This window comes from Abramis brama (assembly GCF_963993115.1).
Source record: "Abramis brama genome assembly, chromosome: 13".
Lineage (NCBI taxonomy): Eukaryota > Metazoa > Chordata > Actinopteri > Cypriniformes > Leuciscidae > Abramis > Abramis brama.
Genome location: NC_139975.1, coordinates 11,155,750 through 11,181,445, shown reverse-complemented (window position 1 = coordinate 11,181,445; position 25,696 = coordinate 11,155,750). Strand labels below are relative to the sequence as shown.

At 36.2% G+C, this 25,696-nt stretch overlaps 2 protein-coding genes across 4 annotated transcripts in view; both read right to left on the bottom strand.

The window, feature by feature from the left end:
* Positions 1-1,535: 1,535 nt before the first annotated feature.
* Positions 1,536-18,388, bottom strand: tapt1a (transmembrane anterior posterior transformation 1a). 2 transcript variants are annotated; one of them, XM_084133801.1, is made up of 15 exons: positions 18,170-18,388; positions 16,944-17,092; positions 12,716-12,834; positions 11,379-11,411; positions 7,951-8,113; positions 7,572-7,707; positions 7,119-7,216; positions 6,912-6,981; positions 5,563-5,643; positions 5,224-5,333; positions 5,003-5,062; positions 4,770-4,838; positions 4,460-4,536; positions 3,344-3,507; positions 1,536-3,222 (listed from the first exon to the last, which is right to left on the bottom strand). In XM_084133801.1, exons 1-15 carry the CDS (start codon positions 18,363-18,365, stop codon positions 2,978-2,980), a joined length of 1,770 nt encoding a protein of 589 aa, XP_083989927.1. In that variant the 5' UTR covers positions 18,366-18,388; the 3' UTR covers positions 1,536-2,977. The 2 variants fall into 2 exon arrangements, with proteins under 2 accessions (XP_083989927.1, XP_083989928.1); XM_084133802.1 differs by lacking the exon at positions 11,379-11,411.
* An 836-nt stretch (positions 18,389-19,224) lies between these two features.
* ldb2a (LIM domain binding 2a) overlaps positions 19,225-25,696 on the bottom strand; it is a 59,541-nt gene continuing 53,069 nt past the window's right edge. For both annotated transcript variants that reach the window (XM_084132298.1, XM_084132299.1), the window contains exon 9: positions 19,225-21,195. In XM_084132298.1, the coding sequence (XP_083988424.1) occupies positions 20,965-21,195 (231 nt within the window). In that variant the 3' untranslated portion in view covers positions 19,225-20,964. The remainder of the gene's footprint in view (positions 21,196-25,696) is intronic.

Here is a 25,696-nt window from a genome sequence, read left to right as displayed (position 1 = left end):
CATCATCCTGGATCAGCATCTTTTGTTGGTCCCAGAACATTGTTTCCTGTCACACAAACATAATCATATATACCGCACATTATTAGCAATCATGAAATCATGAGGAAATGGGAGGGTTGATAAAATGATTGTTCAACCCCATACAATCTTATTTTTATAAATGGGAATCCTGGGAAAATCCACCTCCAGTCATAAGGTGCTGCACAGGGAATATATGGATGCTAGCCTATTATAAGCAACACACATGGAGGATGTTTAACTTCTGAATTTTATCTACTTTCTCAGCTTTTCATTTGTTAGCCAAATAAGTTCACCCACTGAGTGGGCTCAGATCTCCTACAACATGACTCATTTGATTTCTCTCAGATTTTATTAAGGCATTAAAGGCTTGAAAACAAACAAGAACAGAAAGTACTTCATGTATTTCATTCATATAGGCCGATACATGGAGAGTACTTTATATTACACTACTGAACTAATTCATCGATCACCAAAGACCAATTTAACGTGACAGCATTATGTTAGATAAGAGTTATCATTCATAACTTGGTCACCTCTTACGGTGCAATTCCAAAAAGCCAATGGGATCAAAATCTACCAGACTACAGCAAATGGCCTTTCATTTACCACCAGGAATGTTATTCCTTCACTATACTCTGGGGAAACAACTGCTTAATTCATAAAGAATGCATGATATCAGAGCTGGAATCCACATGATTACATTCTCTTTCTTGTAGTGGATTAAAGGATTCTGTAAAGAATGCAATGGCTGCAGAATGTTCTGTGTGTCAGACATTGCCGAACAAAGGCAAAATCCAACAGTGTCAAAACCCTGACGATCTGTTTGGAGAAGAAACAATTCTTTTCCGACATGGCAAACTGTAAGATGACAGATTACCATGGTCGCATCAGTGGGCACACTGGGTAGTCCAGCAAAATACTCTCATTAACACACATACTTCTGAGATAAAATACTATTAAGGATATCTATATTGATATATATACTTGATAGATACTCAAGAGTAAAATTACAAGAGGATTTCTTTATTCTAAAGCCAAATGGCCATTGAGTTGCCTTAGAAACAACCTACTGCTCTACCTCCTCCGCGCCTACTGTATGTCTGAGCGTCAAGTAGGTAAGTTGGTATCTGTAGATCATGATGGAGAAGGAAAGGAAGGTTTGTGGTGGGTGTAAGGGAGGCGAACATTACCTCATGAACATGGAGATGCTGGTGGCGGCTGAGGGCGGATTTACTAGCTGTTCATTAGTCTGTGAATTCTGTAGGAGAGACGGTCACAAAGTGGCAGATTACGGTCTCAGGCTGCCTGATACAGTTTAAACCAGAGCATAACATGGACTGACAAAACTAAAAGGTGAATAAAAACGTAACATACAAGAGAAAAATACACACTTTTCCTAATAAATTTATATCAAATTTCACCTAAAGACAACAAACCAATATGGACATACTATTGGACACCGACAGCCAGACAAAAATTCAAGAGATGACTGTCAAAAAAACATAAGGCACATATTGCAAAACAACTTTTATTTGCCATCCCAAAAATGGCATTACATAAAAAGTTTAGTCGTCACCCTTTATGTATGAAACCACTTTTTAGTATTATGGTACATTTTAAAATCAATAAGGACAACAACCTGTGCAACCCTGTTCAGAATCTTTTCAAAAAATGGTCATCCAATATTTACAATGATAACAGAACAAAATACAACATACTGAAATGCAAATGACAAACATTTCAAAACATGGCAGGAACACTTCTATTAAGTTATTAAAAAACAGTTTCAGTCAAAAGACAGTGACGGAATATCCATTTCAAGTCACTAGGCTTTTGGTACCTCTGCACCACATGACTGTACACCGGAGGTAAATTCTAGACAGGCTGTACGGACTTAGATTGACATTCAACTTTTCTCATTGCTAAATCAACTTCTAAGCAACATTATAAAATAGTATAAACATGATATTGAACTATTAATTACTCTATAATACTTTACTTACATTTAAAACAACAAAATAATTATACCAAACAATACAGTCTCTCAGTATGTGATTGGTCACAGATGATTTGAATTTCAAAATACATAATGTGCATTAAAAAAAAAAAAAATCCTATGTTATGTTACACTTCATATGAAACAGTTATTTGCTCTTTCATAGCTGGTGTAAACAGGTCAATATCATAATCATAAACAAACCAAAAATACTCTGTACCGCTTAAGACAATATGGCAAATCAGTGCAAAGTTAAATCTGCTGGATTGGCACCTTGTATATTATACAGAGCTAAATTATCAAGCAGCCTGGCGTTAGGCTAGACAAACCTTCCCTTTCTTTTAAATTAACAATGAAAAAACACAGTAATGCATCTAACCCAATAACACCTTTACAACTTCTAAAACAAATTTGGCAGACTGAACAAATCTAACGGCAGCATTATTGGCAATTCTGTTTAGCATAATATTCTAAGCCAAAAGTGTCAATATGTAGAAATGTATCTATTAATTTGAATCAGATGTGAATTAGTAAATGTTTTTTTAAGTGTTTAAAAATAAATACATAATTAATGCTTTTTAGTTTCTACTCAGACAAATTTTGAGTCTAGTTTGTGAGACGTTCATGCCTCATTTATTGTTTAATATGTTCTGTCTCGGATAAAAATAGAGACAAACATGTCCTAGAGCAACATTGACTAGATTCTATTGCATGTGATATGCCAGCCTGCCGAGGGTGAACAGATTCTTTGTTTTGATTTGAAATGCTTTACGCACTCGATCTGATTCCTTTAGTAGATATTCCACAGGAATAGAAGCAGATTCATTTTTCAGTTAGAGATAAATAGTAGCAACCTCTGAAGAACTCACTCGAAAGCCACTCGCAATTATGTCAGACTCATACTCCTGAGTCTCCTCGACTTTCGTTCCTGAGCAGTTACTGTGGTGATGGGGTTAAAGTTCACCCGATTCGGTTGCCACATATTGTGAAGCGGTCGATCTCCAACAGATCTTTATTTGTGGTTCTGTGTTTAAGTTCAGTAGATTGTGGTGTCTCGCTGCTGCTCTCCTCTGGTTTAGGGGGAGAATCTGGTGGCGGATCACTGGTCACCTCAGTTACAGGGGGTGGAGCCGGGGGAAAAGGCTTCGCCCTGGGGGTCGGCTGTTTGGTGATGGAGGTGGAGGGCCGCTGAATTTCAGGTTCAGCTAAAAACAGAGGTAAAGAAACAAATCAGAAAAGCAACATGATTCTTTGAAAACTCTCCTCCACACAAAACATACGACAGAATGTCTGAACAATAACTTGAATAATCCAAACTGGTGTTACCTGAGGGTGGGGGAGATTTGGCAGGTTTGGCTTTCTTGGGAGTTTGCTTTGAGGTTTGAGCAGTCGGTCTTTCAAACAGCTTACCCTCCATGTTAGCTTCTTTCACATATCGACAGGACTTTCCCAGAATAACTATACTGTTCAACACTTTCAGTGTTATCAATCTGCAGAATCAGACCAAACAATTAAAAAGATTAAAGCTTGTTTCAGGCAGGCTACACACAAAATATTGCCAAAATGTTACACCCTACTCCACAGAACAATTAGCGAAAAGTAGCAGGTCAGACTACATTACAGCTAACCTCAATACATTAAGAAATGTTTTAGTAAAACTTAAAATACACTAACGTGTACACAAAAGTTTGAGGTCGGTAAGATTTTTGTTATGCTTAAGTCTATTATGCTCACCATGGCTACATTTATTTAATCAAAAATACAGCAAGAAGAGTAATTTTGTGAAATATTACAATTTAAAATAATTGTCTATTTTAATATATTTGAACAATTTATTCAATGTGATGGCAAATCTGAATTTTCAGCATCATTACTCCAGTCTTCAGTGTCACATGATCCTTCAGAAATCATTCTAATATGCTGAATTGGTGCTCAAGAAAAAAATCTTATTTTTATCAATGTTGTAAACAGATGTGCTGCTTAATATGTTTTGTGATAGCCATGGTACTTTTCTGTCAGGATCCTTTGATGCATAGAAAGTTCGAAAGACCAGCATTTATTTGAAATGGAAATCTTTTGAAATGTTAGGATAGTATTTACTATAAATTATGATCAATTCAATGCATCCTGGCTGAATAAAAGTATTCATTTCTTTACATTACTGGCCTCAAAATTTGAACAATGTATAAAAAAATACCCCTATTTTCACTACATGATTTGAAAACTATTCTGGCACAACCACCTCTACTGAGAAATGTAGTTTGTATTTGTATTTGTACTACTGCCCAAAACTGTTCTCAGAATCCGTTCACAGACTGTATGTTAACACCGCAGGAAAACAAAACAATCAAACACTAGGTCTGTCGAGATTGGGTTGCACAGTGAGTTATGCGGTAAAAATGATACATTATGTGATGCCTACAATTAGGTAATTGATTTTACCCAAGATAAAAGAGGAGCAGACAGACAGATGAGAGAGCGCCCTGGATCTTCACTGAGCTAATCACCACCCGAATCAACTGAAGGAGATGAAAACAAAACCGTATCCTCAGTATCAGTATCACATATCAGTAATATATCATTTGTTGTTTAATGTGACATTTTACAGTTTGGAATAAGCATGTTGGTAATCTAACAACATGATACTCTAATAAGCATCAAAAATACATAGTACACATATTGTTTCAAAGAGTATTGTTAGGCTAAAATTCAAATAACAGGAGTAGCTAAACAAGTGAAAAGATTTTCTCACCAGTACAGCAAGAGGCAAAGGAATGAAGCCCATCCTTCTCGCCACTGAATCGCTGTAGTCTGTGTACGCCTGTTCGTGAATAAACCACATTTGTATTCTATTATTTTCTAACTTTTTTTTGCCATTTTATGCTGTTTACAGATACTAGTGCGTTCAGATTTCTTTTTCAAATAGAAAGTATTTACAAATACATATGATTACATTCACAAATCAGACGATAAATGATCACTTACATTTTGTTGTCGACTGCTGACAAGTTCAAAGGCCAAGCTGGCTTTATATTCACTGTAGACCTAAAGAACATGATGGAAATGAAAAGTTAATTTGTGGTGCCTGTGTTTGTGTATATTTTAGTGCAATTTATGGCCCTGTCTAGAATGGCACACTTGATATGAACTTGTGGTCTTGAGATCGATTATCTTTGAAAAACAAATTACAAATCTGTGGCTCTCACGTCAGCTGTGATGTCATTGAATTTTGTGATGAAGGCATGCTTGACGATGTCAACCGCAATTTCAGACAAGATTACCATGAACACATCAGGAAGCAGAACCCAGAGGTGATCTGCAAGCAATATCAACACTATTAACAGATTAACCAAGCATTTTTGAAATAGTAGGTTAAGTAAGTATCACAGTCATTATGAATCTGCCTGGATCTGCCTCATAAAGATGCCAAGGATCCAAAAGCTTCATTCTAGCACTACAATAAACCTAAAAAGAAAATAGATTCTACTTTAAAAATGTCTGCCTTTTAAATCAAGAATAGTTTTAATCTGGGTCATAATCAAGACCTGAGTTCCATGAAAACTGCTCCATGTTTCTCAGGCACACGATGAGGAGCAATACGTAATTGGTGAACCGTTCCTTGATATCTGTAAGACAGAAATATAAACCCAACAATGAGCAACAATGTCTGCACATCTTATATATTATATTCTCAAAGCCACTCTCTCTGCAAAATGTGAGGGGAAACCACGGTCAACAAATAAAGCTTTTAGATTGTAGGACTTCAAAGGATGGTAAATCCGTACGACGCATGCAGATAGTGTATGAACAGTAACTTGAGGATTTCTTCCATCACAAAGACTTAAATGGGCGACCACAAGACTTAGTGGCCATTTGAAGGTGGAGAGAGAGTAAACAGCGGAAGGCAGAATAGGTGCTGATTACAGTATTCATAAAAGGATGGGCTCTGTAGGAAAGAGGACCTCAAACGCACCACAGCCTGTCAGCATCTCACAGAGCGTGATCAGAAAGCTCTTGTGAGCTTTGATTAGCATTTCAAAAAGATTCTATAATGTTTCTGAGTAAGCCCACACACAACTTCACCTGCTTGTCGACCAAAGAGTCTCTAAGTGATTATAATAATGTACAGCTTGGTAGTCATTTTGAATAACCAGAACTGAGGCACACTGCTTTAATATTTCCTGACTGTGTATAATCTACATTAAAACCATGTGTTGCACAAACAAAAAGGGTATTACCATTATTTTTTGGACATTTTGCATGGTTATAACAAAGTATTCTTTGCAGCAACTTAAATAGCATGGTAAATGAACATAATAATCACAGAGTACCAGGACTTACACTACTATTCATCAGTTTGGGGTTGGTCAAATTTGAATGTTTTTAAAATTAGTCTCTTATGCTCACCAAGGCTGCATTTATTTGATCAAAAATAATATTACAATTTAAAATAACTTTTCTATTTGAATAAAATGTAATTTATTCCTGTGATAGCAAAGTGAAATTTTCAGCAGCCATTATGCCAGTAATCATTTTCATATGATCCTTGAAATCATTCTAATATGCTGATTTGGTGCTCAAGAAACCTTTCTTCTTATAATCTATATTGAAAATAGTTGTGCTGCTTAATATTTTTGTGGAAACTGTGACACATTTGTTTTCTATGATGAACAGAATGTTCAAAAGAACAACATTTATTCAAAATGGAAAACGTTTGTAGCATTATTAATGTCTTTACTGTCACTTTTGATTAACTTAATGCACCCTTGCTAAATAAGAAAATTAATACTCTTATTAATCAAGGGTGCAGTAAGTTGATGAAAAGCAACAGTGTGTGTGTGTATATATATATATATATATATATATACCAATATAACTTGGTTTTAAGACTCACCGCTGTTAGACATCTGAAAGAGGTTGTTCTTCTCAAACTTCTTAAACACACTTCCCTTGATTTCCACAAACTGAAACATGAACACATGCCTGTAAAAACCATGATTACAAAATTCTAAATGTATATAGTGACAATAGTTCTTGAACTGAGATTTAAAGATTCTGCCGTTTGCAGAATGAGTTTGTGTGTGTGTGTGTGTACACTTACGTTGTTAGACATCATAATTGTGAGCAGAGATTTATTATGCGAGTTGAAGGCCACATTTAAAGTAGAGGCCTGGACCATGATGAGGATGGAATGCAGAACTGAGACAAATGTTCACTGAGGAAAACAATTATACTGAACTACTTTTGTCATGGATATTATGTTATGGTGCTACAAGTTGCAGTATATTGAATCAGATTCAACAGAATATTATTTATATCAGAATCTTGAAAGTTCAGACAGGACATTCTGTTTTAATAAGAAATATGACCATGGTTTGTGGAAATCACTAAATTACAATTACACCACACCTCTTTCAACATTAATATAGAATTAAAGAATAATGATACCTACACTAAATTATGACACATCATGAAAAATTTGATCAAATGGGTTCTAATATGCATTATCAAAATTGTCTCAAGTATCCCAAGCACTGTAGACTGAAAAGGATACAGACATAGAAGACAGCCATGAAAAAATGAGGGATGACTCCAATGTGGGCTCTCTTCCGTGACTTTGGCTCAGTGGCCGTCCAGTAGAGAGCGTCCAGAATGTCTTGCCCAAAAGAAGAGAATAGACGGTCTGCCACCTGAGAGATGAAATAACACAGATATTTGAAAGAATAGTTCACTCTAAAATGAAAATGTGATTAACTACAGACCCTGATGTCGTTCCAAAGCTGTATGCTGCTTTTTGTTATATATATAAATGCTGCGAGAAAATTTGTTCATGTGTTCAGAATTCAGGTTTGAAACGAACCAAGTGTGGATAGAGTTTTCATTTTTGGGTGAACAATTTCTTAATAACATGATCCAAAAGAGCAGCTCGATACCTCCAGCATGTTGTAGATGATGTAGAGTTTGATGACCGACTGGCCGCGGATCAGGTGGTACATCATAGCATAGTCGACATAGTGCATCATGGAGTAACAGAGCACCATGATTAAACCTTTCAGCAGGTCACACACCTGAGCCGGCTGCAGGAACCGAGAGCCACTGGTAAAAACAAACACACACAGCAGAAGTGTATTAAACAGGCCTGGGAGTCAGAACAAACTGCAGAGAAAGCTTACTGAATACATTAATTATAAATAAAACTTATGAGTTTACAAAATGAGGCCAAAAGCAATGATTACACACTAACACCACCGCAATGAAGAAAAGCTTTGGCTTTCTTTCAAACTAGAGAAACACACAGATGGGCATTTCTTCAACTACAGTCCAGGGACTAACACGCTTGAATGTCACATCAAAATGAAAATGGCTTCATCATTACTTGCATTATAACGTCCAAGACATAGATTTAAATCATTAATTATGAAAACCTATTTGAATTTTTACAACGATAATGATGCAAACATATGAAATATTCAACGATTAGTGTGTGAAAAGGATTTACATGATTGTTTTTCTGTGCATCTTGAAAACAAACTAGCAGAGTGTGAAAAGTGTGTTTAAAGCGAGTTAATAAACATCACAAGGTCAAAAGTGGCAGTAGTTGGAGAAACTCCCAGATGGAGAAAAACATCAAGGAACAACTCAAAACCCATGCAGATGTCTGATGTATGGTCTTCATGTACAGATGATGAGAAAATATAACAAATATAACATCGGTTTACACTGACGTCTATCACACCTTGCTTAGTTCACAGTTAAGATACTTTAAGCAGTAGACAAATTAACAGAAGGTATCTGATTTATTTGAGGAGCAGAGCAGCGATTTAGAGGTGTGCAAAGATCCTGCAACCAGGGTGTGGGAAGGAGAATAAAAAAGGAAAAACTTGACAGATTTTTCATTTTCACTTGAGGCATCACACTCCCACTCAAGAAGATGAATCTACATAATAATCCTAAGGAAAACGGCAGGACTGAGAACTAGCAGAAAGCTGAGGAATATATACATATAGATACATACATGTTTTTGAAAGAAGTCCCTTATGTACACCAAGGCAGAATTCATTTGATCAAAATGAAATATTATTACAATTTAAAAGGACTATTTTCTATTTTAATATATTTTATAATGTAATGTATTCCTGTGAAGACAAAGCTGAACTTGCAGCATCATTACTCCAGTCTTCAGTGTTACATGATCCTTCAGAAATCATTCTAATATGATTAAACTTCACATTATTAATGTTAAAAATAGTTGTGTGGCTTAATATTGTTGTGAAAACAGTGATACATATTTTTCAGGTTTCTTTGATAAATATATAAAGTTCAAAAGAACAGCATTTATTTGAAAAAGAAAAACTTTGTAACATCTTTACAGTCACTTCTGTTTAAAGTACCCCTGTGGTGAAAATCAAGCTTTTAATGTTGTTTATCTGTCTATGTGGTATTTTAAATATGCTTTAAGACAAACCATCAACACCATAACATACTGAGTATTTTCTCCTTAAAACTGCAGTGAACCGAAGACAGTTTAAAAAACGCGATTTGTAATCACTGGTGTTTCTGATGTCACAAACTACCTTATAACCAATCATGTCAACGTGTGATCGTCAACGAGTGGATCTCTGAACTGGTGTGAGTGAGTGGAGGCGGGGCTAATTTGTATATTTATAGAACCACTATACTAATTGAGGCAAGGGTGTAGAGTTACATTCAAGCTATTTCAAGGCATGAAGAATTTTTGGTCCCTCTTTATATTAAGTGGCTTTAAGTTCTATGTACTTACATTGAAAATTATTAATTTGATACAATGGACTTATTGTGTACATGCATGTTTTTACATTGTACTTTTTGGAAATACCTGCATTTAATTACAGCTGTAATTACACTGTTGACTCTTCCCTTACACCTTAACCCACCCTTAAACCCACCCATATCACCACACCTAACCTTACCCGTATCACACCTCAATAGCAGCACAAGTGTTTTACAATACAACATGAACACAATAAGTACATTGTACTTATTTTTGATGTAAGTACATAGTACTTAAAGCGACTTAATATAAAGTGGGACCGAATTTTTTTTCAAGGAAAAAACGTTTAAATATGTCATGTTGGTGATCAAAGATGAGTTTTAAGGGATACAATTATTGACTACAGGGGGACTTTAAAGTATCCTTGTTAAGTATTAGTGTTATTTATTTTTATGTATATATGTAAATGACAAAGCAGAATTTGTTTACTTTCTGAGTATAACTGTGAAGCTCAAATACTACATTACCAAAATAAATGAGAAACTATATTTGCCACTACAATAAACAATATAATGAAATAGCACAAATAAACTTCTTTATATCTTTAAAATATTTACATTTTTACACAAGAAACTCATAGAAAGTATTCAAATGGGTGACAGCTGGGATATGAAATCTGTCTCTATGTAAGCAAAGACTGCGCACATACTGATATTAGCCTTTTATCTGCGAGAGCTTCTGCTCGTGCTTCAGTGCCAGGCTTAAGTGTAAGGCGGTGTTTCTACCCTAGAATAATGTTGAGGTAATGACATGCAGAATTTTAATGTTGACTGGTGCAAATGAACAGTAACATCTCAAAGGCTACTGAAAGGTCTCATCCATTGTGAAGGATCCTAAAAGTAGCAGTAAATTTAATCAAGATCTTACCAAAACAGTGACTTGTAAGCTCTTCAATTACATTTAAATAGAAATATTTTTTAACAATCTCCTAGTGCTGGAGATATGACCGTGAGGTATTAATACAATCTTAAAGTGTAGTTATAGATCTGAGGATCCAGTTAAACCTCTTTGCTGTTTGATAAAGCAAAGGGAAAAGCTGCTATGACTCGAGAGATCGTTACCAAATGCACCAGAGAGAGGAAAAAACACATTTTAACAGTATAAACCAGCCTATAGTGGATTGCTGATCTTAGGTGGCCACCAAGTTAGTCTAGCTAGTTGGTTATGGCAGGTGGTTAGACAACAAGATAAAATAACTAAATTTACCAAACTACTTTTTTTTTTCAGTAGAATGGCATGTAGCACTTCAATGTCATCCAGGTGCCAGACACACACTCAAGTCACACTCTACAGAAATGAAACACAACCACTGCCAGACTAGACACTTAACAGTTCAAAAACCACTTCACTTGCCAGCAGCTGACATTTAAAATTAAAATGACTGCACCGTCACATCGTAAGCTAAACCATTCAATGAAGAGAGTTATCATGGGCAGTGACATATACACCGTACCAGGCTGGCAAATGCTACAGTGACATGCTCGTTATGTAAAATACATGGATCAAACAGAATGAAGAATGGGTCACAGTCGGTGAAGGCAGGCGTCCTACCTGCTCCGTCTGCAATAAGGGCAAACGTTAGCGCTGAAGGGAGGAGGGAGAAGCACACATTAGGCACTTTACCGCACTCTGATGTGAGGAAATGTCAATACACAATTGTTCATTATGAACATGGCATTATCAAAGCACAATGAGAAGAGAGCAAGATTTGGGGCTTCATTTATAAAATGTTGCGTAGAAACTGTCCTACACATCTTACGATCATTCCTCCAATGTGCGTACATGTGATTCAGAGAACGAACGTACGCAAAAAAAAAAAACGTGTCACAATCTGATTCTGAAATTATTCACAATGCTTCTAACAACTTTTATGTGCAGTCGCAAATCTTTTCCAAGTAAAGGTGGGTCAATGCTAAATACACTAATTTCTTGTGTCTTGTTGTTTGAAGACACTTGGCTTCACTGCATTTATGATACTGTCCTTTATAATTGTTGTTTGTCAGATTGTAAAATGTGACACTCCTTAATTTACCTGTGAAATTGAAATGCTAATGTTAGCAATGTTTTTCCACAGACGAAACTCTAGCTTAAAAGATTAGAAAGATGTGCAATTGTGCATATGGGTTATAACTTGTGGCAAGAGATGTGTATGCGTACATGTCAAATGGAGTATACCGTGAAAGGATAAGTGTACAACTAAGTATACTTTGATACATATTACTACTTTAAGCTACTAAAATGCACCTTTAGGGGTAGGCAAGGAACAAAGTTGTAATTTTAAGGGTACTGCCCCATTGACAAGCTGTTTTTGCACATTTTTTTGACAGTGTACTGTTCAAAAGTTTGGGATACTTGTTTTTTTTTGTTTTTTTTTTAAATAAAGAAACACTTTTATTCAGCAAGGAAGCATTCAAATGATCAAAAGTGGCAGTAAATACATTTATAATGTTACAAAAGATTTCCATTTCAAATAAACGCTGTTCGTTTGAACTTTCTATTAATCAAAGAACCCTAAAAGAGTATGAGAGTTTCCACAAAAATATTATGCAGCACAACGTTTTCAACATTGATAATAATGAGAAATGTTTCTTGAGCACCAAATCAGCATATTATAATGATTTCTGAAGACACTGAAGCCTGGAGTAATGATGCTAAAAATTCAGCTTTGCATCACAGGAATAAATTAAATTTTTCTATATATATATATATATTTAAATATAAAACAGTTATTTTAAATTGTAATAATATTTTACTGTATGTTTGATCATATAAATGCAGCCTTGGTGAGCATAAGACTTTCAAAACCATTAAAAAATCTTCCAACCTCACACTTTTAATGGCAGTATATCTTTTTGAAGATAAATGAGTTTTGTGTGTGTGTGTGTTACCCAAGGCCGCAGCAAGGTATCGTCAACACCCTCAGGAAGGCCAGTAGAGTTCTCAGGGGCAGCAGAGTGAACACGTACAGAAAGGCATCCAGACACAGGCAGACCCCGAAGATCATCAACTGTAGGAAGACACAAACAGAGATGTTAGCACATGCACTCGCATATGCAATATGCAAACCAGAAATCCATTTGTTTAGTCGCATTCGGTCATGTTATACAGAAACCGCACTGACATCATACTAAGAAAGCCCTCGGCCCTGAATCCTGATGCGTTACATGCTTGAGCGCACCGAGGCGTGTAATGTGTTGAAGGAGGCTTTGAATATGTCTGCCAGCACTCCGTAACCTTAAAATATTTTTCATCTTCAGAAGGCACTCCTTCATTTCACAGAAAGACCATTAAGAACAAATTAAAACGTTAACATACACCACAAGCATACACTTTAAAGTCTGAGTGTGAATCCTGAGGGACAGTTTTTACCAGCAGCAATAAAATAAGGAGTGCTTGTTGGGAGATGAACACAGACCACTAGAACCCTCTCAAAAAAAGGCAATGAAAATAAAAGGCCAATACTTTTACAGACCTCTCAATAAAACTACATATCCTTTATATGTCAGAATTTGTCATTACATTTACGGTTTCTAAAAAAAAAATTAAATAAGCAAATAAATAAAATATATATATATATATATATAAAATATATATTTTGCAATAATACCGTGAACTATACAGTTATGTAGCTCAGTAATCACTACAAATTTATAAACAAACAAATATGTAAAAAAAAAAAAGTATACCAACCAAAGTTTTCTAGAAAAAATGGTCTCAGAAGTAAAATATTTTTCATTACATTACATTGAAAGTAATACTTTTATTCAGCAAGATGCATTCAATTGATCAAAAAGTGACAGTAACAACATTTATAATGTTACAAAAGATTTCAATTTCTTTTGATCTTTCTATTTATTATAATCCTAAGAATCCTAAAAAACAAATGTATCAGAAAATATATTAAGCAGCACAAATGTTTTCAACATTGATAATAATGAGATTTCTTCAGAACCAAATCAGGATATTAGAATGATTTCTAAAAGATCATGTGACACTAAAGACTGGAGTAATGATGCTGAAAATTCACAATTTTACAGTATTTTTTTAGGAAATAAATGCAGGCTTGGTGAGCGTAGGACACTTTTTACAAAAAATGTAAAAGTCTTATTAAGTGTTGGAACGGTAGTGTAAATATATGACAACATTTCTGACAAAGCTTCAGCTGTCATTAATAAAATCTCGAAATCCACTGTTGAAGTTTGCAAAGCATAAAAACATGGGCCACACTTTAGACTTTAGATTAGGGTCTAATTCTCACTATTTACCAACTATTAACCACAACTTTGGCTTCAATACATTTCTAATTACTGCTTATTAATAGTTAGTAAGGTAGTTGTTAAGTTTATGGTATTTGGTAGGATTAAGGGATGTAGAATATAGTCATGTAGAATTAGGCATTAATATGTGCTTTATAAGTACTAATAAATAGCCAATATCCCAGTAATATAAATGCTAATAAGCAACTAGTTAATAGTGAGAATTGGACCCTAAACTAAAGTGTTACCAAAAATGTTGGGTAAACTATAGTGGCAACAAAATACTGGTCAATACGGTCAAGTGACAGTTTCATCAATTAGGGCCCATCAGCCATCTTTATAGCTGAGCCCTGCGAGATGATGGAAGCATGAGCCTTACCTGCTCAGAGAAAACACACTGGCAGACAGCAATCATTCTGAATGAAGGTGGATATCTATTACGCAGCTGACATTGACCGAGTGGATGTTAGTTCCAGAAAAGCGTGTAAAATCGTGGCACATGGGAAGCAGCAAAGCTGGTTTTGGGTTGTATTGTCTTCAGTCTATCTGTACTGACCAGGAATCAGTAGTTCCAGATCTAGCCTCTCATCTGTGCACTGGAAACATAATGAACAAACTACTTCCAGGTGAGCACTTGACTGTCGTCTCACTGGTGTTTGGAGAGTTTGCTGAGCTCTTTCTAGGGTTTGAGGGGCGGTGCGACTTCAGGGTCACAGAGCCGTCTTTGTGTGCACATACCTCAGCTGTCAACATAACACACAAACCTGAGTAGTGCGAGTGTGATCCTGAGGTCTTGAGGTGAATGGAAAAATGCTATGAGAAAATACGAAATCTGATATACACTATATGAATCATTACCATAAGGATAATAAAATAAATGTATTTGGCCATCCTTCAAGGGTTATTGATTTCTTATTGATTAATGAAATTCTGTCATTAATTACTCACCCTCATGTCGTTCCAAAACCGTAAGACCTTCGTTCACCTTCAGAACACAAATTAAGATATGTTTTGATGAAATCTGAGAGCTTCATTGACAGCAACGTCATTGCAACTTTCAAGGCTCAAACTAACCCTTTCAATAACTCAATATCTGTTTTCAATAGCTCAATATCTCCATCTGGTGGCAATAAACACTTTTATTGTGAAAGGTGAAAAAAAAGAAAAGAAAAATTATCTTCAGAAAATTTGGACTAAACCACTCAATTCATATGGATTAGTTTTACAATCTCTTTTTGAAGCGTCGAAGATATAAAAAATACCTTCATTTGTGTTCCGAAGATGAACGAAAGACTTACGGGTTTGGAACGACGCAAGGGTGAGTAAATGACGACAGAATTTTCATTTTTTGGGTGAACAAACCCTTTAAATATTTGGAAAAATATCAATGCATGAAATACATGTGTTGTATTGTATTCGTATTTGAAAATGCAGCCATTTGTCCTCGGATTTACTCAATTCACATGCGTCACACTTCAGAATCGTTGCCATGCTGAGGTGTTCCTTTAGGTTCCACCAGAGCCATAGAGAGAAAGAATTGCGACACTCCCATAGACCTCCGTTGTAAAAAATGGCGGCGCTTTTAACCGCCTACTTCCGGGATATGAAGATCGGAATAGTTCCAAACATTGTCATTTGGGCATTGGACACCATTCACTTACATTGCTGCGCGTCGAGTTGTTCCAGAGTTAAGTTGCTGAAATATCGACCTCTTTTGAATTGTCAACTGTCTATATTGTTTCAGAGGCCCTTTGCGATGCTTATACTGGTCTTCATTTGTACATGCACACACAGCGTAATTATTTATATTTTATATTGGTTGTTTCAACCAATTTTCAAGCACTGCCTGCTAGCTAGTTAGCTAGCGCGACTTCGTCAGCTAAGAGTTCGGTGATGAATCGCTGCCACCTTTATAGCAACTTTTATTTAATTAATTTTTTTTGGGATATACTAACTTTTCATTATGTTTTATTGTCTTGAGTGAAGCGGCTTGTGAGAACAATGCTGGACCTCTAGGATTGTTATGGCCATCACCAGTCCTGTCTGTTTCATGGATCACCTGCCCCTGGTTTTTGTTTTTCTTGTTCACACACACTCACACAAGCACACATTTTTGTTGTCTGTCATTGTTTAATAAAAAAATATTTTATTTGAAAACCTTCATTTGTATCAGCCATGCTTACATTCGTTTTTAATCTGTTATAGTTTTGATAATGTGTATGGCTTAATCTTAAAATAATATTCCCTTAACATGATAATGTTTCACGTTGTGGTCCTGGGGGTGGCCACTTTCATCAGAAGAAGTGAGCTAGCTTCTAAGCGATTTCTGAACGGACCGCCACGGCAGACCTCTTTGCGTGATCACGAAGGTACAAGGTCTAATGGCTGAATCAAAATTTATAAACAAAATCATGGGAATCAATATCCTAATACAGCCCAGTTGTGCTAAAATAAATATCATGAGACGTCTATCATCAGATGAATGATATGGAAAAGTTAAGTTAGAGCCGCTAAAGCCAGTGCTACTACCCATGCGAACATGAACACTAAGCTTTTCCCTCCAAAAATATAGCCTAAAACTTATCTCCAAATGCAAAACTGACATTAACAAAATGCAATAATGCAATAACAGCTGAAAAATTACTTGGGTGTGTGTTTTATTTTATATTTACCGTTCAATAATGCAATCGCTGCTGTCTGTCCCATAGAAGAACATGACAGCCAGCGTATGTTTTGGAACTATTGGGGCTTACATGAACCACGTGACAGCCATAGCGGCGACATCAAAGAGTGTCGCAACTCTTTCTCTCTATGGCTCTGGGTTCCACCTTAAAAGAAAGAAAAGAATTGCGGAACCCACCCTCTCCAGCTCTCTGGGGATCCTCATGCAGGTGTACACCCTTTCCCTCCGCTCCGTGTACTTGGCCTCGTTGTGCTCCAGGAAGTAGCCCCTGGTCAGCTCGGCACACATGAACCTCAACAGAGACGGCTCGTCAGAGTCATCCAGGTCTATGGAGTACAGAGGAAATAAGGGGGGTCAATGCTATTAAATTAAAGGCTTAACATTTAAAATGGTGATCAACATAGAATCATTTCAGCATTTCTGCAAAATTACAAACATAACATATGCATAACAGACAAAGTAATTATTCCAATAAACTGGGAAGTGGTAAAAGAAATCAAGCATGCGAGTGGAGAGAAAAATTATAGTGATAGCAAGGCTAACTATTCAGACATTTTGGGCATCTGAAAAGTGCAAAGTCTGATGACAGCCTTCTCAACAGATAACAGACATTCTTTTATATCTATTTAGTAATGTCAATGCTCATGTTAACTTAAAATACAAGCTTACTGAACTTTGATACACACGTAAAAACATTATTTGAATTTATAGAAAGCGCACACAACATTTTTTGCACCCCTGATATTTCCTGCAACATTAGGCTACATATGCTGCATTTGAAATGTAACTAGTTGCAATACAATGATTTAAGTTGTAACATCAGATACTTGTAAACAGATTTGGGGGGAATGATTTTAGGATGCCCAAAATCACAATGAAAACAATGGGCATTCATGTATACCCCTAGATAGATTTAAAAAAAAAAAAAAAAAAAAAGTCCAATTTGTAGTACTTATCTTCTTTAGTCTTTATAGCAAATACATATCCTCTAAATAGGGCACAGCTAGAGGACACCCTCGGTCAGCTTTTAAGTGCACATTTCTCTCTGGGACTGTTTCTAACAGCATGTTTACTTTGGAACAGAACTAGACAGGCTGTTTAAGAGAAATTATTCAAAGACCTCAAATGACCCACTCAGGCTTCCCATGAGCACTTTGTCTTTAGACTAGACACAGAGACTAGAAAAGTTGATATCTGAATGAATGCAACAACCTATCTGCCTTCTGTAAACATTAAATTTAGAACTGGTTTCAGTGACTGCTTAGTATTCACCTAAACATCATTGTAAACACTTTAGATGTGGCCACATAAAAAGACTGGTATATCCATTTATTATAATCAGATAAACTAAAGCCACGTTGGAAGCAAAAGGCGAAGGTCAGTTGACAGATGCTCAAGCTCACCTGAGTGCTCGTGCTGCTCGTCTTTAACGGCGGGTTTCTCGTAAAATCCGATAGTTTCCGTCATTTTCGCCGCCGACCCAGATACGTTTGCCCTCCTCGATATCGCTGCATCACCCCAGGAACATTTGACCCTTTTGTGATCGTCATTTTCGGAATCTTTTTCGTCTGACATCCCGACACCCAGCGAATCCGCCATCTTCGCTGTGGCGTCATCACACATTGTGCACGTGATATTGATAAACAACAGTGCACAATTGTGATCAAATAAAAGTATGCAGAATAAGCACGTTATAGAAATATCACATAAGTTGTAATAGAAATTATAGTACATAAATAATTTATATATACTTAACTCTAAGTAGTTTTCCCCAAAAAAATAAATGTAATTTATTTACAGAAAATGGATACATTTAAAAATTGAAATTTATATATATATATATTTTAAAACATTTATAAATATACAAAATAATACAAGCAGGAACATAATGCATTTTTAAGTAAAAACGTTTTACTGAGTGCTCAGTGTGTGATATTGAACACAGGGTGGCGCTATTGGGACTTTCTTGAGACTCTACAAGAGGAAGAACGAAGAGTGGAGATCAGGAACTCAGGAAGATTCCGGTATTCCATAGGTCAGAGCAACACACACACACACACACACGTCTGGTTTACTATCTTTGTGGGGACTCTCCATAGACTTAATGGTTTTTATACGGTACAAACTGTATATTCTATCTCCTTACACTAACCCTACCCCTAAACCTACCCATCACAGAAAACTTTCTGCATTTTTACATTTCCAAAAAAAACAAACAAAACATTCTGTATGATTTATAAGCTTGTTTACCTATGGGGACCTCAATTTAGGTCCCCCCTGTGACACGAGTCCTCATGAGTCTGTGTGCATTCAAGTTGAAGTCCCCACCAGGATAGAAAAACATGAACACACACACACACACACACACACACACACACACACACACACACACACACCTTAGAAGTGTGGGACAAAGTAAACCTTGAGTAAGAGGGGGCAGAAATATTGATGCAAAAAGTTTTGTAAGCACAATTTATTGGCACACAAAATGGCAAAGCATACATAGAAGAGTTTTGGATATGACACAAAAAACACCTCTGCTAAATATTTTACAAACTGTGCAGAGTTTCAATAATACAAGGATAAAACGGTGGGTGGCTGATACTGTGTCTTATTTTGTTGGTTTTGGAAATATCTCAGGCTTTGAGAATATTCAGGAAATAAGTTTTGTAATAAGGAACAGAAACAAAGAAACTAATTAAAAAAAGAAATATTTGGCTCTTTGTCATCATCATCATCATCATCATCATCATCATCATCATCATCATCATCATCATCCTTTCAATCATTAAAGCACACTGTATGCAACTTTTAAAGGGACTTAAAAATCCAATGTACAGTATATGGAAAAAGGTGCGTGTATCTAGCTACATAAATTACATAAAGCTGTATAAACATGATCACATAACTTGCTGAAAGGGCATTGCATTTTTTAGAATGATGATTTTCAGATAAAAGGGCTGTTTTCATACATATTAAAAGCAGTGTGAAGCTTGCCATAATGAATGTTATTTCAACTCATTTAAAGCTAATGAACAGAATAATCTGTATTTAACATTCTCATTTCTCAGTATGGTGTTCATTCCTGAGTATGAAATCCATTATATATATAAAAAAAAAAAATAAAAAAAAAAAAAGTCAAATAATTCGTAAATGTCAAAACAGCTGTTGTTTACATCAAGGTTTGTCGACTTCAATGACATCAGATGAAGCAGAATGCATTTTTACTGTCGAAGTCAAAACCCTGGTTACTGTGCTTTCAAACTGATAACCAAAGTCCAGCATGACCTCAAAAGTCTGGCAATAAACATGTTACAGATTTCAAAATGTCATGCAGAAACATAACGTATTCCATTTTGAAATTAAGTCAATACTGGGAGAGAGACGAAAGATGGACAAATATGCTTTTCATATGTGCCTGCCTGTCAAAAAAGTAACTCCTAATCTTGATGGTACAGTACGAGGAGAACACATAATAGTACAAATTAATAAAATAACACATTGACTCTGAAATCAAATAGGAATATTTGAATTAAAGTACAATCTGTAAATGGTAACTGCCAAAGTTTTTTCTTCTATACAAGCTGTCTTTGTTAATACAGTCTGTTGTGTTGAAGAAATGCTTGGCAGTTCACTTTTAATTGAAAGCAGAGGGAAGAAGACAATAGCCAAACGAATTTCCAATAAAAATGCAAATGTTCAGGGATTGGTCTCGGTGGATGCCTCTGCAGTTCCAGTCTTCAGTTAGAGGACAGCCAACATGACCATCTCTTCAGCATTGGTTGACGTTGAGTGTGGTTGCCAACTGAAGTCATTATGGAGATATGTATGAACTGCGAGACAGACGAATGTTTTCATTTTTACATCGATTATTGGGCTAAAGTTGTCCCAAATTCAGGTCTCTGTTAATTCAGACCTCATTCAGCCTTAATAAAGTCAAGTTCCTCCAAGAGTCACATTTCTTGCGCTGCTTTGTAGCCTAGCTAGATGATTTAAAAAAAATCCAGTGAGCAAATATTGCTGCCAAAGTTTGGTCAGTGAAGTTCCTAAATGTTACCCAAAATACGGAGTGGAACCATCAGTGACACCATGACATGGGATTTACATCATCGAGGGTAAAAAGTGAGGTCAGAGAGAGAGAGAGAGAGGGAGAGTGCGCCGCCCTGGTGGTTTAACGGGACATTGCGCATGTTGTCTCCTACTGAGAGGGCTGCGAGGCCGTACTCTCGGGCTTGCTGTCCTGCCCTGTGGGCGGCTTGCTGTTCCAGGGACTGTTGTTGCCGAGTGCCGGCGAGCTCGTGAAGTCGTCGTCATCGTCCAGACCGTTTGTGGCGTCGTATTGTGTGTTTTCTAGCCGCGTGATCAGACGCTCGTCCTCATCGCCAAACTCCCCGCCCATCAGAGTGGGCTCACCTACCACCATCACATCCTGCAATAAATACAGTGACACAGTCAAAAAAAACAAAACAAAAGAACAATAATATTAAAGACAAGTTTCAAACTTGTGAAGAAACTTTGGGTACAGATGAAGAGAAATCTGTAACAGAAACGAGATCAACACTAACAATGTTGGACGGTGACCAGTAATCCCTAATAAAATAAAATGTTAAATCTAGGGTTGGGAAATATACATATTTATATACATTATTAGTAACATTATATTAAAAAAAATAATGTATTAAATATAGTATGTTAAACATGTATTCAATAAAATCTATAAAGATTAGATGTGATTAATTGATTAAATTGAGATTAATTAGTTACAACCTTTTTAAATTGTATTTTAATGTGCTAAAATAATGTGTGTGCGTGTGTGTGTTAGACATGTGCCGGTATTCGGTAATGCGATAAATCGCGGTAATGAATATGCACGATATTGTTATCGCGGGCACTTCAAAATACCTTGAAAAATAATAGATCAGAATTTATATTTATAGAACGCGCATTAGCTTATTTTCCATCAACCGCTTAAACAAACTGCGTATATGCTGCGCGAAACACGTGCGCACTCTGATGTAAACAATCCCCACATGAAGCACTGTGTGCATGCGGCGCAGTGCGCACTCTAGTTAATGTAAATAATCCTCACATGGAGAAGAAGCATGGCGGAAGGAGGAACGCTGCTGACGATTTATCCCCCTTCTTAAAGCAGGGCTGTCAACTCTACGCATTCAGCGTGAGACTCACGCCATCGACACTTTTCACACGCTCTCGCGCCACACATCAATTTTCTCACGCAGAGAAAAATCACGGAGCAAAGAGGACACTGACACCGACAGACTAGACAGAGCAGGTTACTTATGATATGAAAAAAATTCTCAGCTCTCATGTTCTGTCCATTTGATTACGAAATTCAGACAATAAATACCGTTTTGGCGCTTGTAAATGTGACGTGACCGATCGCTGTAGCGCCTCAGTTCAAGTAAACCGATCATCTGTTACCTCATATTTAAAGATACAGTACAACTTACCGAAAGGTATTTATGCCTCATACATAATATCGATCAATCAGTGTTTTTCAACCACGGAAAGAGGTCAATAAAACTGCAGGTGAACAATCATGTCACAGAACGTTACATTTACCTCAGGAAAGCCATTTAATGACCAAACACATTAGTTGACTATAGAAAAAATAGCTATAGAGAGGAGTATTTTGCTAAATATGTGCACTATATTACATTTGTATTATATTTTTACTTGTGTCATAATTTATTATAATGAAAACCAAATTGTATTTAATTTAATTTAATTTTTAACCTTTAATAATTATAGCAATTAAAATATCGTGATAATACCGTATACCGTGATAAAAGCTCAATCAATTAATCGCAGCATGAAAATTTGATACCGGCACATGCCTAGTGTGTGTATATATATATAAAAATACAAATACAAATAAAATGTATACAATATACAAACATTATTTAAAAATATAATATATTAAATATACAGACATGATTAATTGCAATCAATTGTGTGATTAATTAGTTAGAATTTTTAAGCCATTCACAGCTTGACAATATCAGACCTTTGTTTTAGTGCAGCACAAGTCTTCTGTTCTTTCCCCTCTCTCTCTCTCTGAATTCTCAGGCTCAACTGATCAGTTAACTGGAGCACACGCTTCGTTGATCGTGTGTCGACACGCTGCAGCACGGGAGCTCTTTATCTCTACCCGTCTGCCTCTTTGTCTACTCCTCTAGCTCCCATTCTGAGTCTGTGTATGATTGCCCACCGTCCAATTGTCTCATATTGAAGGGGACAGAATATTAGATCCATATGGGACAGAACCACATCAGCATACGGAAGTTTAGGAGCCCCACAATCCACATGAGTGAGCAAACACAAATGAGACACACGGATGGAAACTCAAACAATATTTGCCTTATAGGTAAGAGAGAGAGTTCAACAGATAATTTGAGTCCCAGCATTAGCATCGGGGAAGTGAATTTGCATTGTTATAGTAGACTGCATTCATATCCGTTTTGCTGAGACGCATTAATGTGGGCAAATATAAATGACATGTGCATTTATAATCAGACACCAATCAGTCAAAATGCAAAGTGACTAACCGTAAATATAGGCTGACCAAATTACTGCTGCAAGAAGAAAAAATGCACATGGAAATAAATGAGGAGTACAAATATATTTTTAGCACTTTTATTTGTTATCTTTTTGCACTTTGTACTGTTAATCAGAATGTTCTGATGAAATGCAGAGAAACCTAGTCAAATGGATGTGCATTTTTTCCACTGGATTTCTTGCTTTTAATTAAAATGTCTAAAATACATTTTAAAAACCATTTCTTTTCCATTTGTTGCTTTTAATTAAGATAAATGTATCTAAAATACAAAGCATTAAAAAAGTTTCTAATGAAATATTTATGCAGTCAAGTTCTCTAGTGTTATAATTTGGGCGAAGCTAAACTGAAATGCGTGTAGTAGTGTGTGACACTTCAGTATGACATTAAAATTATTATTATTATTTTTTTTTACAACAGAAGCAATGAAATTGAATGTCAGTGTGCCTATTAATCATTGTGATTGCATTTCAAATGCAGTTTTGCTTTTAATTCAAATTTCTGCAAATAGCAAACGTGCTATCGGCCCAGCAACACTTTAAAATAAGGTCAATTCGTAACATTAGCTTATGTAACAATCAACTAACAATGAACTTTACATCATTTATTATGGTGGTTATGCATACAGTACCGTTCAAAAGTATGAGGTCGGTAAATTTTTTTAAAGGAACACTCCACCGTTTTTTGAAATAGGGCTTATTCATCTTCTTTCCTACATTTAGATAGGTGGGCAAATGCATTTTTGTCTCAGTGCATGCATTGTTTTAGTTTGACAGGGTCGGCGCTAGCTTAGCTTAGCATAATGAATGGAATCCTTTGTTGCCAGCTAGCATGTCCTGAGTAAAAGTAATATATAAAAAAAAAAAACCCCACCTAATTACTTCTTGTGGCCTGCGTATTCACAATGAGTACAAATAGCGATGCAGATTAACAGTAGGCGATTTCCTAGGCAGATATTGACTTATATATTAAGGACTATATTAGGGGAAGCACAGGCAAAGTACTGCTACTTGGGCGTGATATCTCTGCGCCCAAGTAGCAGTGCTTCGCCTGTGCTTCCCCCTAATATAGTCCCAAGTCAATATCTGCATAGGAAATCGCCTAGTGTTAATCTGCATCGCTATTTGTACTCGTTGTGAATACGCAGGCCACAAGAAGCAATTAGGTGGGTTTTTATTTATTTTTTATATTACTTTTACTCAGGACATGCTAGCTGGCAACAAAGGATTCCATTCATTATGCTAAGCTAAGCTAGCGCCGACCCTGTCAAACTAAAACAATGCATGCACTGAGACAAAAATGCATTTGCCCACCTATCTAAATGTAGGAAAGAAGATGAATAAGCCCTATTTCAAAAAACGGTGGAGTGTTCCTTTAATGCTTTCGAAAGAAGTCTCTTCCGCTCACCAATGCTGCATTTATTTGATCAAAAATACATTGAAAACAGGAATATTGTGAAATATTACCATTTAAAATAGATTTAACATTTTAAGCCATATAAATTGAAAGGGATAGTTCACCCAAAAAATGAAAATTCTGTCATCAATTACTCACCCTCATGTCGTTCCAAACCCGTAAGACTTTCGTTCATCTTTGGAATTTAGTCACATTGTGACTTTTAATTTTTGGGTGAACTAACCCTTTAACATTAGTTAATGTATTGTGAACATTCATATATTAACAATAGTAAATGCACAAATTAGCATTATTCTAGATTAATAAATTAAATAAAATGGTTCATTGTTAGTTCATGATATCTAATTATCTAATAATGTTAACCAATTGAACCTTAAAAGTAAAGTGCACCTTGTTTTCCTGTTAATTTTCTGGTTTCCAGCTGTGCGAGTCCTCGTACCCTTCACACTGCTGGAGCTGCTCACTTTGCATAACCTGTCTCGTGATTCAGCTCTTTTACTGTTGCATCTGTGTTTATTTGAGCGATGACTCGTGTCGTTTCGTGAGGGGTTTGGCTGAGACCCCAGAGTCACCGTCAGTCCTTCCCACCCCTCTGCTTCTTAATTACTCTCATTCATTAAGGTGGGCTTTTTGACTAAATAACAATATCCACACACTGATTTGTCAATTTGCATAGCTAATTAAGTCATTAGCTGAAATGTTACCGATTAGACAGAAAAAAAAGAAAAAAGAACGGCGCTTGCCAACGAGCCTTGAATTTGCCATCTGTTTTTGAACGGCAACTGTCGCCCTGCAGTCTGGGTTTTAAACCAGGGGCCAGGATCACAAACATTAGCACACACACATACACACACACGCTCACGCAACCTACAGGTTTCCAGCTGGTGGTTTGACGAAGAGCTCTAATTGCTATCAAATGGAAAGGCTGTCCAGTGCT

What these genes read in the sequence shown, in the direction of transcription:
- tapt1a (XM_084133801.1), bottom strand. Translation starts at nt 18,365, where the DNA reads ATGGCGGATTCGCTGGGTGTCGGGATGTCAGACGAAAAAGATTCCGAA. An exon ending in CGAGCAGCACGAGCACTCAG is followed by an intron (nt 17,093 to 18,169) that starts GTGAGCTTGAGC and finishes TGTACTCCATAG; the next exon opens with ACCTGGATGACTCTGACGAG. An exon ending in TCATCTACAACATGCTGGAG is followed by an intron (nt 7,708 to 7,950) that starts GTATCGAGCTGC and finishes TTCATCTCTCAG; the next exon opens with GTGGCAGACCGTCTATTCTC.